Below are 13,117 nucleotides of genomic sequence, written 5' to 3' on the forward strand. Positions count from 1 at the left end.
AGCAGGAACATGTGCGTATTTCTGTCTTCGTGGGGTCTTTCCATGTGTTTTTGTATGTTTGTAAGTGTTGCTCTGCTTCACCAAACCCAGCCTTAAAGGAGAATTCCACTGATTTTTCACAACTTCTACAAAAATTAGTTGTTAACACGTGAACAAAGTCGTTTAGAGTGACCCGATGTGAAATGCTAAACTGTAGACAAACTTAAGAGTCAGAACTGTTCACAGTGATGGTGATAGGAACCAGACATCTGAAATTGAGCCATCACATGAAATGGTTATGAATACGCCGCCAGAGACTTTTTATGATAATTCTGAGATAAGCTTTTGGCAAGAGGAAATTTGTGAAGAGGCAAAAATAGTGAAGAGGCATAAGCAGACAAAGTAGTCGCCAAAAAAATATTTTATTATTATTATTACATGTAAAAACTGGTGGTTTTGGAGAAATACAATGGCTGTATCTGAGTTATAGGCATTGTGACCTCTGGTTCCTATCACCACCACTGTAAAGGAATCTGAGTCTGTAAACTGGAGCTGTGTCATAGACTAAGACATGCACATACAGCATTACAATAATCCAACCATGATGATATAAAAGCATGAATAATTCTCTCTGTCATCAAAGGAAGGCATTTTTCTGATTTTAGCTATATTTCTCAATTGAAAGTAGCAGACCAGTACGAGCTTTTTTTAAATGCATTGAGAAATTTAGTTCAAAAATGATGGCCAAATTTCTAGAATAAGGATTTATCTCTAAGGCCAGCGAGTCAAGATCCTTCCTTAAGTTGCTGACAACATTTTTGGGACCCAAATCAGCATTTCTGTTTACCCTTCATTTAACTAAAGAAAATTACAGGACAACCAATCCTTAACAGTTTGAATACATTCCATTAGATGTTTTTTAATCTACTGAAATTATTTTGTTTTACAGAGAGATAAAGCTGTGTATCATTAGCAAAAAAAATAAAAAATAAAAAAACTTAAGATATATTAAATCGACAAATTTCCCAGCAGGAGCATATGTATAACGAAAATAAAAATGGGCCAAAGACAGACCCTTGTGGAACCCAGCAAGAAAGATCAGTACATGAGGATGTTCTATCTCCAATTTTTCTACTGGATAAATATGCAGCCTATTTATCAAAATATAATGGTCAACAGTATCAAAAGCTGCATCAGCGCTCATTATCATTTAGGTGTCATTTAAAATTCTCAGAAGTGCCATCTCTGTACTATGTTTCTGTCTAAGACCACTTTTAAACTTCCCACAAATACAATTTTAATTTAGGGTATCGAGAAGCTGCTTTATTGCCACTTTCTCCAGAATTTTTGAGACAAAAGGCAACTTTCACCAGTCTATAATTTACATAATCCACAGCATCAGGACCAGTTTTTTTATATTTACTTAAAACAATCTGCGATGCATCCAGAAATAAGGGATACGTTTAAAACTGATTGTAGGTGAATAACCACAGAATCAAAAACCCTTCAAAAACTTTAGCCAGAAGAATATCATGAGGAGAGGTAGAGGGATATAAACCACTGTACACTCTCTTTAAAACCCCTCAGGGAAATAGGAGACCCCATTACTAAAATTAGGTAACCCCATTTACTAAAGAATCTATTGTAGAGAACAAGAACCTTGGGTTCTGTACATTTGCAGTTATCAAATCATTAAAATTACGTGGTTCTAGCATCCCTAACCCTCTTATTAAAAACTGACCACAGATCCTTCAGATACAAAGAATGACCTTAGGCCTACAAACTTCAAAACATTGTTTTCAGTTTCCATTATCCTGGGGACATAATTTTCATATACTGCAAATCCATAAACAAAAACAAAGCCATGGACACAGCATAGAACTCATAGTTGTAAGGATGTTATGGTTGCCTTATATAACCCTTGTCCTGGAGCTTGCTGTCTCTGATGGACTGAACTGAGCCCGCAGGTGAGCTGCTGTGTTTTATCTACAGCGACTATGTAAATGCGGTGGGCACCGGCTACGGCAGACAGGAATTTTCCACCCCACACATTTCGCTTTGTGATTTTATCTGCATGACCTGGTCAGAAGCCTTTATGCACAACCCCTACTATGACCTAAGCCACAGCAGAGGGAAGATTAAGCAAGATAAAACTGAATTATGAGATAATTATGAGACAATTCTGAGATTTTTATTTTGTGAATATACATTTGAAGCTATAAATCACTCAGTCCAGTTCACCAGCTGAAATTTACATGGCACAAGACTTACATAGTACAAGCGTGCAATTTGCAATGGATGTGTTTAGAGAAGGGTGATCAATTTGTAAAATATGTGTTGCAATACTGAACACATTTTAACTTCACAATGATATAGAAAGACATGAAACTGAATTATATAAATAGGCACGTCCAATTATACAGCAGTAGTACGGCACTTTCTGTACAGAAGTGATTGTCGCTGCAAGCTAGCTCACATTAGCACAGCTCTAGGCTAGTGCATGCATACCTGTGCTCTCACTATACCTAAATATTGCAGTTTAAGGCAGACAAGAACAAGAGGTAATCAGTCTCTTAACAGTATCGGATGTGGGCATCCGATAACATGCTGACACAGCATGAGAGCCAAGTTCCACTTTTTCTCCTCTGTGAATGTAAATGCACAGTATTGCGCTAGTTAACGCAACCCTTAGATACCGCATGAGCATGCTCCATGTCCTGTGTCCAGCTGCAGGTCATGTCTTGTCTGATTTTCTTTGTTGATTTTCCTGTTCCGTGGCACACAAGAAATCCCTGTATGCCGTCTCTTTAACAGGCAAAATGGACACTTGGCCACTCCAAAATTAAGGCTATAAATCTCTTTGGGATGAGAAACGATCCAAAGGCAGAAGTAGAACTAGGATGAAAGTTTGTTGAGGAAAAATTTCGAAGAGGTCCAAAGCAGGAGGTCATGGTTAGCCTGACCACTGAGGTTTCCAATGCAATCCGTTGCCCTAAACAGAGAATGGAAGACAACAGTTATGATCATTTGGAGTGATGAGTGTGAAGATAGCATTACTGGACTTTACAGTTCTGTTACTTTAATCCGTCAAAAGAAATGCTTTCATGATTGATGAGCTGGGAAACTGGAAAAAAAAAGATTGTCAGTTGTAAGTACTATTCTGACAGGATCAGTTTTCAGGACATGTTTGAGAGATATATAGCTTATTTACATGTTATTGCCACCCTGAAACCATTCCATTATCAGCTTCCAGTGCTTAAAAATAGAAAACACTGAAACATTTAAAGCAAATTCTCTTAACCTTAACCATCCATCTTGCTAGGTATCTTTATTCTTATTTTCACTGTCGTTATCCAGGGACTTTACAGCTAACCGTCAGAAGCACCCTGTTAAATCAAATTACTGGGTAGCACTTTTTTGTTCTACAGATTTTAGTTTATTTATTCAGTACTATTCAGAATTTCTGTGTTGTGTTTTCACATCATTAACATGATTGATATATTAAGGGAGAGGCTACTAGGGATGCATCGATACCAGTACTAGTATCGGGTATTAGCCCGATACCGTGCTCATTTACTCATACTCTTCCTCATAAAAAGCCACTGATACCAACATCCAATGCTACCAAATACCATGTGATGTAAACTTAGTGTACTCTGCTGCGCTAATGAACGAAAGACTCATGCTGGCAGTGCAAAGTCCATGTATGCCTACTTTACTCTGTTTGACTAAGCAAAATTTCCAAGTATAAACTTTAATAAGGTGTTTTTTTTTTTAATTATCTTCATAAAATAGGCTTTAGAGAAACCATATTGACCTACCATGTACATCACCGCCTGGTTTTAGCTTCAGTGCACAGTGCAGCACAAGTTCACAAACCTGCTCAGTTTCTCAGTGTGTTTGCTCGGTACTTGGATGAGCAGCAAGTTATTTTAAAAGCAACAGTTTTACTGGAAATTATCTACAGACAGAGCTGTCTGTAGAGGCTGTTTCTCATGTAGTATGTCAATCAGACCAAGCGTTTTGGTACAGTGTGAGTATGTAAGTAATAGGATTTGTTTGCACATGGCGGCTATCCAAATGTACAGTGCGAGTCACCAAAGAACGAAATTTCTAAAATCGCACCATGTAGGAGAACAAAACTATGAAACATACTTACAGAAGTACACAAGTGCCTTTCTGACATGGAACAAAACCTGATTTTTTCTTAACAACACTGCTCGATCCAAGGTAACTAATGTAGCATAGCTAGCACTATGCACTTCATGGTTTAACTGTTAAGGCCAATTTACAGTCCAGGCGACAAGCCTCGCTCAACAAAAATGACGTAAAAGAGACAAAATTTGTGTCTGCTAGGGTGTTACAGACCTCGTTGCGTACATCAAACTGTTCAAGAGGGCGCAGACATTGTCGCTCACTCTGAATGGAAAGAAACTCAAAGCTCCACGTACTGGACGTGGTCCAGTGGCCATGGTCACCATGTGCGGCTGTGTTTACTTTCTTGCTGCTTCGCTGCTTTCAGAAACAGGTTGCCAGCTATTCAGAACTAGGATCAATATACATTTCTATGATGATTTCTTTTTATTTTAATGTTTTTCCATGACTGTGATTACTTTAAAAGGTAGTCCAAGCAGAAAACGCACCCCGCGAAGGTGTAATTACCACCCGCACTGTGCTTACAGACTAACCGGCATTTTGGGGAAAAATGCGAATCTGGCAACCCTGCATGACGGAGAAAGAGCTTATGAGTGAAACACAACACGTGTGGAAAATGAGTAGTATTTCTGGTTGCCATAGCAAGCCTGTTAATGCAGTTTCAGACTGTTCTTCGCGGTTTCACTGCTGTCATTTGCTGTGTTAAGCCATACACGTTTTCATAGACACGCAGATGATGTTCTACTCTGACGTGTCGCTGGCGCAGGACTATGAAAGCCTACAGTGTTGCAACGTCTGTCGACACACTTGCCACCTAGACGAAAAATTGGCCTTTAAGGTACATTGAACTCGTTTACACTAACAACTACTTAATTCTAAGCAGGTCATTCATTATGGCATTGGAATTGGTAGCAGCAAGTACCTATAAATGTCTCAAAAAATGGCACTGATGCATCCCTAGAGGCTACATATACATCATGGCAGTGCATGACATACATATGTGTGTGTGTTTGTGTGTGTTTGTAAGGAGTGAAAGGGGGTTTAATGTCCGAGGAGGTACAGGACTGGACAAGTTTGGGAACCACTGTTCTATACGAATTAAAGGTACTTCCTACAACCGAATGTCTGTGCAAAGAACAGTACAGGAACATTCATCTATACTTTATGTGACATGCAGAACTCTTTTTGCTTTTGGAGGCCAGAAAAACTGATATGTAAGGGTTAAAACATACAGACTGTGACTTTAAAGTTATATTCAAAGAAAACTGATCATCTCAGATGAGATTACTTCATAGAGAAAGAGAGGCATTAAAGTTTTACTGAATAGTGAGGAATGAAAGAACTCCAGAACTCCTGCCGTTAACACCTGAATCAAACTCTCAAGGACACACAAAAATCACCAAACATGCAGACAGGAAGATAGTGAAAAACGTGCATTCCAGGAATGGAACCTGATCTTGCCAGAGTGAATGACAAGGTGGAGAGTGAGCGGAAAAGAGAGTGGAGCGCCCTTCAGACAGAAGAGAAGATACGGCTGATTAAAAAAAAACAAAAAAAAAACAGCAGCCTCCAACATATGAAACATGCAAGAGAAAGAACACGGTGAACAGAGAGATGGATCCTCCTGAATGAGGAAAGTTCTGGAAATGTGATGTCTGTGATCTACTTACTCAAAAGTACACGGCAGGGGCTTGAATTTCACTTGCAAAGCAGTCTAGCGTTCGCGTGGTGTTCATACACATCGGCAAACGTGTTTATGTACGACGGCAGCCAAAAAGAATTGCTTAAGGTTTGTTTTTAGGACCAAAAATGAACGCAAACTTAGGAAGCAGACAACTGAGAATGTTTAGCATGTTCTCCTCTAGTCTTGGTAGACCTTACACTGCTTTGTCAAAACACTTGGTGCACAAATGGTGTTTTTTTTATTTTATTTATTTATTTTTACAAGATTCACACAGCTGCACATGAATAAAATGTGTTACATCAACACAAATCTTACCAAAAAGACGGCAATGGTGTTGATGCAACGTGTTTAATTCATGTTCAATCACTTTGAACAAAGCACCATTTATTTCAATGTACTTTCAAAAATGTTTTTTAAAATGCTCCTTTAAAAGGAACCAGTTCACAGGAACTCTTCAGTGCTGTTGACTGATTTTTCTTCTCCATATATTTCACAACTAAAGCTGCATTCATGACTAAGTGGAAACTAGGACGTTTCTGACCTCCAAGTAGAAAAAATCCATTTGAATGATCATCCAACTCGTAATTCCTGCTCGGAAAGTCAAAGTTTCTCAAGATTACTCAGGGTTACAGTTCCAGGACGTCACTACAACTTGGCTGTGCCCACAGAACAAGAAGTAATACCATGTTTTTGAGCTTTTCAGGCTGATTTGTATTTTTTTTAGAAAAATAATTTTTTACAGAGCAGATCACTGAAGAGACGCCATCTGAGATCCAGTTTATAGTTCAGATTTGTGTAAAAATGGGTCAACTTTCAGTAGAAGTTTTATTATAGAGTTTTAAATTACATTACCCATCTATTTGACTGGAAAGAAGACAGTTACAGCTCTCATATGACACCCACCATTTGAGTGAAGCTTATAAAATATGAAATTTATGAAGTAAAGAATATGATGAAGTGCGTTTTGGAACCACCAGTGGTTCCACAAAGTTAAAGAGTTAAGTGTGTAGTTTACTGAGATTCTTTTTTCCCTGAAGCTCAAACAGCTGATGCTTTAAGGTGGGAAGTAAGAAGCTCCAGGTTTGAAAAGTCCAAGTTTCCAGTTGTCATAAATGCAACAGTAATCTCACAAGTTCTCACCGTAAATTAAATGCAGTGACTTTGTGGCCGCGTTATTACCGGCATTTCCTCAAAAAACACTCCTTTACTTGAGCAGTATGGCATCCTGCAATTTTTCTTGCCACATTTCTCTCTTTTAAGTGAACAGAAGAGAAAAATCCCCTTAAACTCATTTAAAAACAGCCACTCAGCATCAGCCTATGATATATATGTTGATGGTCAATTCGTTTTGACTGCCAGTGTATGTCAACGTTCATTATCAATTCATGAAGGTCAACAAACATGATATCAAAGACAAGAGGGACAAAAAAGGGGGACAATGATTAGTGACCAGCATGCAATCCCTAAAGAAAATCAGACCCCACGGATGGTGACAATGAACAGAGATGAAAGAGGATGACGAGAGAGGAAAAAGAGAAGAAGTGGTCAGACTGCATACGTTGATCACATGTTTTTGTCCATGGGGCGAGTCTTCGGGCCGTGTCGAGGGGCTGCTGCTGCTGCTGCTCTGGGAGTGGGGAGAGCCCAGGGAGGCTCGTGGGATCGCGGTATCATACGACAAGTCCATCTGCTGCTGGGGCCGCAAAGCACGAAATGGGGAAATATGTGTGGGAAAGACGCAATACAGATAAGTGCACAAGCGGACACAAAGAATTATTCAAACAAGAGTTTTATGATGAGGCTTTTGCATATCTCCGTTGCTAGAGAGTAACTAAGCTTTGCAACAGCCCAGCAACATTGGGATGAGTGAACATCTGCCTGCCTGTGTGTCTGCATAGGCAAAACAGTAAAGGTAAATGTATGTACTCACATTTCCTATTCCCTTGGTAATGAGGGCGAGCTCAGTGGGCTGGTAGACAGAGCTGCGGAGCTGCCCGTTGTAGTTGCTGTACGGAGACACTGGCCTATTACCTGACAACAAATAAAAAGACAAAGTGAAAAACTGATCAAAATACTGGTTTAGAGCAATTTCAATCACCAGTTGTTGACCAGCCACATCATAATTTTTGGGCCTTTTTTCTGCTGTAACACACCTGGAGGGTATTTGACAGAACAGCGTTTCTCAGTTTTGCTGGATAACTGAAGCCAAAAATTGAAGAAATATGCCTTAGCTCTCTTCCTATTGGAAGACTTCACATTTTTATATTAAGTTAGATGGTTATCTGAGAAATCCTGCATTGGTAATATGCCCTACGTGTGTTACGGCAAGTAAAACATCAAAATATGCAGGGCAGGGGAACTCCAGAGTGTTGTGGTGTCAAGGCTAGGGTAAGGCATGGGATAGACCAGACACTAATAATCTAAAAAAAGGGAAAAACAAAGCTCATTATAAGCGTTTCTCAACTTTTATTTTTATAAATATGTTTGGAAGTATATATATAATATGTGCAGTGGGATCCAAAAATCTGAGAACACACTGAAAATTTGGGATTGTTTTCATTGAAAGCTGCAACTAAACAAAAGAATTTTTAGAATTTTGAAAAACTGAAAACAAAGAAAAGTTACGACTCAGTAAAATGAAGAACAAATTAGGGATGCACTGAAATTTCAGCCAACGAAAATGGTTGAAAGTGGCACTCGTAGTTTTGGGCGAAAGAAAAAAAAATATTACGTAAGTTTACAATGAAGGATTAAAATCTACCACTTAAGAAATATTTTGAACAAAGAAAATAAGACATAGTGATCAAAAACTGATTATATATTCCAAAATCTACAATCTGTAATATTTTATATTTTTAGCAAACTGTTTAAAATAAAATTAATCTTCTAATTCTCAGTCAGTTCTTTCCCAAGACGGCAATTACTGCCTTTGAAGCAACGTCAGCATTATTACGTCAAATCAAAAGCATAAATAAAAAAAAAGCAGCAAATTACAAATAAATGAACCCCTTGTTTTGGTTTTTGGCTGAGAGCGTCCTGAATTTCAGTTTTGGTCAAGAGTTTAAATTTCATTGCATCACAACAGGAATATTCAATATTCTGGACTTTTCTAGGTCACTATTCAAATTTAAGCAAATTTGTGATGCAGACTATGCTTAGGCCTTTGTTTAAAAAGCATGTTCACCTGATTCTCATATGAAGTTCATATGACTTTGCTCCAGTCATCAGAAGCATTTGCACAAACTTGCGGGGGCCGTGTCTGCTTACGGTGGACAAAGATCCTGAAACTTTTCAAAGATTCTACTGTTTATGGAAATTGTTGAAAACATAATTTGTAAATAATAATAATAATAAAAAAAAGATTAAATTAGAAAAGAACACAAAATATAAGCATTTTCATTAGTGGTCTGTAAAAGCGTGAAACACCATCTGTCATATTAATTTAAAGGAATTATGCAGCTCAAAACCTGCTGGGTGTTGACTAAGCCACATCCCCAAACGTTCTGGAGTTGATAACTGTGTGATGTGCTATGCCATCCTTTCCTCACAACAAATCACTGCCTCTAAGCAAACAGTACTGTGCGTATCCCCTGACACCCCTGCATCAAACACATCAAATGGACTCCGCAGTGAGATCCTGAGAAGCAGGAGACAGACTCTAGGCTAAACAGGAGAAAGATTAGTAGGAGCTGCTCTGGGAGAAAAGTCTTCTTCCTCTGTGAAATACCTGACTTGCCTGATACTGTTGCCACACCTCGGTCGCCGTGGAGATGTGCTAGTGTAAACAGCGGAGTCAGAGTCTCTTCTGAGGAACAGATTGGAGCAGAGTGTGTCTGTTTTTACTCATGTTACACTGGGCTGGGTCCGCACACTTTGTCCTTTATAGACTAATGAGGGACAGTCATTTCACTTTGATCCCTATATTTCCCCACCCTGCGTTAGCCGACGAGGATAAAGATAAAATGGAAAAAATCCCATTGTCTGACTTCAAAGCGTGTCCTTTCTGTTTTCTAACTCACAATGGCTTAGCAAATATTAAATAACTGGCAATTTGCTATAGATAAGTCATTCATCTGGTGCACCGTTTTAACATTTCTGATGAATAAAGCACAAATATTTGCCATGGAATATTAGCTCAGTGTCTCAGCCCACAAATAAAATGGGCAGAGAGGGGGAACAATCGAAGAGAGAGGGAGGAAGAGAGAGAGGGGTTGTATCAGCAAAACACTGTAATCTACCGAATCTTGTCTTCCTGCAGGACAGATAGACGACTGAGTGCATTCAAACATCAGCATATCAAATTCAGTACAGTAAGCAGCAGGAATTCTCCACCGTTTTCTGCATGTTCCGCTCCTGTACCTCACGTTCTTTTACCCGTTCTATCGGTTCTGTCAAGTGAACCTGTGCTCAAACTCATTAACCAAACGCTGGAGGTTTCTGGAAAATGTTTTACTGCAATAAATCTTTTATGCTGAGCTAATGAGCTTTAAGTGTGTGTTTTCTTTGGTTAGTTAATCAACTGTTTAACTTTTGACATTCCTTTCACTTAATCACCAATATTTTTTTTTACAAGCATGTGGATTTTCTTTCTTAAACTGATCATGTTCTCTTTTTACCTTGTTATAAGACTGCTGGACAGTTCATTTGAATTTCTTGTTTATTATAAAGAACATCAGGACCCAGCATATTTGCAAGGACAAGTAATGTAACCCACGAAAAGCAGCTTATTAGCCATCAATCAAAGCAATAACAGACAAAGAAAAACAAAAGAGAAAAGGTTATCTACCTGGGTTAGGTTCGTCCATGGAGAAGGCCTTGTTCTCCATAAATATACTCTGGGAGCTCTGCTCTTTCAAGATGGTCTCATAACCCACTCCCTGGCTGGGGTACAGGTCCTCTCCAAAGCCTGATTCCGCCTCGTCCTCCTCAGTCAGAAAGCACACCTCCGGTATTGTGTAGAGCAGCACAAAGACCCATGCGTTGGCCACCAGCGCTATAGCCAGGGTAGGGTCATCCCACGTTGGGCCACCATATTTATTTTTCCCATAGGTGTACATGACGATCCAAGCCACCCAGATACCCACAGAGAGCAGCGCTGTGATCAGGATGAAGATGCCATCCTTGTGCCAGCGCTTGTGCTTGCCTGCTAGAACTGGAACAGGTGCCACGACGACGGCCAGCAGCAGGTTCAGAACGTAGATCAAAGCCATGACAAAGTCCTGGTTGGCGATGTTGCAAGGCACGGGCATGGCAGAGACAAGAGCTCCACTGACGTTAACAGAGCTAATGGAGTCGATGGCGTATATGGGGTACCGAACTATAGTGATAATCAGCCATTCTGTGTTGATGACCACCTCCACCAGCCAGAACGCCAAAGCTCCCAGGCACAGCACCCAGCCTCTGGGCCCAGAGTCCCTCCTGGCCAGCATGTTGAGGTTCACCGCTTTCATCAAGAGGCAAGAGAAGCAGCCGGCAAACAGCACCCCGAACAGAAAGCGCCGTGAGGCGCAGGTGGAGAAGTCCTTTCCCACGATAAAGGCGAAGGTCAAGCCGAAAAGGCCCAAGGTGCAGATAAGAAAGAAGGTGTCCAGCCCTACCGAGCTGCGCCTTTTTTTGTCCGACAAGAAGGGTAAACTGGCCAGGACCACCATCAGGAGGATCAGAGAGGTCAGCACTCCGGCAGAGGCAAACGCCTCCAATACGATGCCCCAGACGGCACTGAGGTCACACAGGTTGAAGTAGAGAGAGTTCACGTTGGAGCCGCAACCCTGCGGGGCCGCACTGACTGCATTGATGCTAAGTAGAGAGGGTAACGCTGATGGTCAGGGGAAGGAGTAAGGTCTGGAACCTGTGGACGAGGCGATCCATCTTTGATAGCACCTGTTACTGGACAAAACAGACGAAAGATTAGACGCGGGAGAGAATGAGAACCTGCTACTGTGCTTTATGACCATGAAACAGGTGACTGTTCCTCACGTCATCTTTACAGAAGAACCTCCTAACACACCCAGGGTGGGTTCAGCCAAAGCTAATGAAACCTCAACAATGACATCACTGCCGTTAAAACGTTACATGCTTGTACATGCTCTAAAGAAGGGCAGGCTTCAGTGTGTGCGAGTTTGGGAACAGACTGAAGGTCTCACTCCAAGGGCAGAGGGTGGTCACTGAAAAAAGGAATTTCTAACCTTGGAACTCATCCAACCAACTCTGTTAATCATTCATACCACTTGGGAACAACACTGACTTTTTCACCACAGGTTTCAGTGCATTCATGACTAAAGAGAGAGTGGGAGTCAACGTGTTTGAGAGGTGGAAAAACATAAGGATAATAGAAAGATAAAAGCATAAAAGTGTAGGAAGCAGCTGAGTTGAGCAATGTTTTAAGAGATAGACACACATACACTCATGCTGTTTTTACAGAAGGCTATTCATTTCACAACAATGGACACATTTACTTAAACTTTATTAAAGTGTATTTAAATAGTTTTGAATGTGCAGTACTGTGCAAAAGTCAGAGATCACCCTACATTTATTTTCCAGTCAAAACAGCCATTTAGTGCAATTAATTTTGGAAGAGATGTTTCGAAAGAGATTAGATATAAGATAATCTACTTGCTTAAGAAAGGGGAATGTCAAAGAAAGTTAAAAAGAAAAAATTTCTAAAACGGGAGTTCGGAAAATGGGACTCCTAACAACCGTGTGAGACCTGGAAGGCCACCAAAACTGTCACCATAAATAAATAAATAAACAGCACTTAAAGCTTTTATCTTAGGAGAAAATCAGGCTCCAGTCTTGCTTCAGATCTGAATAAATCCACAGGTGTTTGCGTCCATCCTTCCACTGTGAGAAGACAACTCAGCGCTACGGGCCTGAAATAATGTGTAGTCTATCTTTGGTCCATTTAAATTTCTAACTCAGAAAAGAAAACAGAGAAAAAATAGAAAACTTGCAAACAAATAAGCTGCTGGTGTTTCTAGAGCAATGAACTGGCCACTCCAGACCGCAGACCTAAACAACACTGAACGTTTGGGATTCCCTGTGTGAGAAGAAGAAAACGCAACCAACGTCTAAGACTGAACTTTGGAGGTGTGGAAAAATATTCCTGCAGATTTCTCTAAAAACATAAAGGCTCCCAAAAAGGATGGAAGTTACTGAAAAAACTGGCAAAGCGTGGACATTCAATACTTCCATAAAATTGTAAGTAAATTATATTTAGTCACTGAGGCGTCTGTGTAATTTTCTGTTGAACAGATGTTCTCTGCTTTTCCCTGACAATAAAAAATTATTAACTTGTACTTA

General features: G+C 40.0%; 1 protein-coding gene across 1 annotated transcript; it reads right to left on the reverse strand.

Annotated features, from left to right (window-relative positions):
- Positions 1-354: 354 nt before the first annotated feature.
- Positions 355-12,548, reverse strand: gprc5c (G protein-coupled receptor, class C, group 5, member C). The gene is given in 5 exon segments (XM_036572006.1): positions 355-2,971; positions 7,377-7,511; positions 7,749-7,849; positions 10,605-11,625; positions 11,627-12,548. Coding segments are annotated over 5 exon segments (1,356 nt in total). The 5' UTR covers positions 11,687-12,548; the 3' UTR covers positions 355-2,932.
- Positions 12,549-13,117: the final 569 nt, after the last annotated feature.

This window comes from Colossoma macropomum, unplaced genomic scaffold (genome assembly GCF_904425465.1).
Source record: "Colossoma macropomum unplaced genomic scaffold, Colossoma_macropomum, whole genome shotgun sequence".
NCBI lineage: Eukaryota > Metazoa > Chordata > Actinopteri > Characiformes > Serrasalmidae > Colossoma > Colossoma macropomum.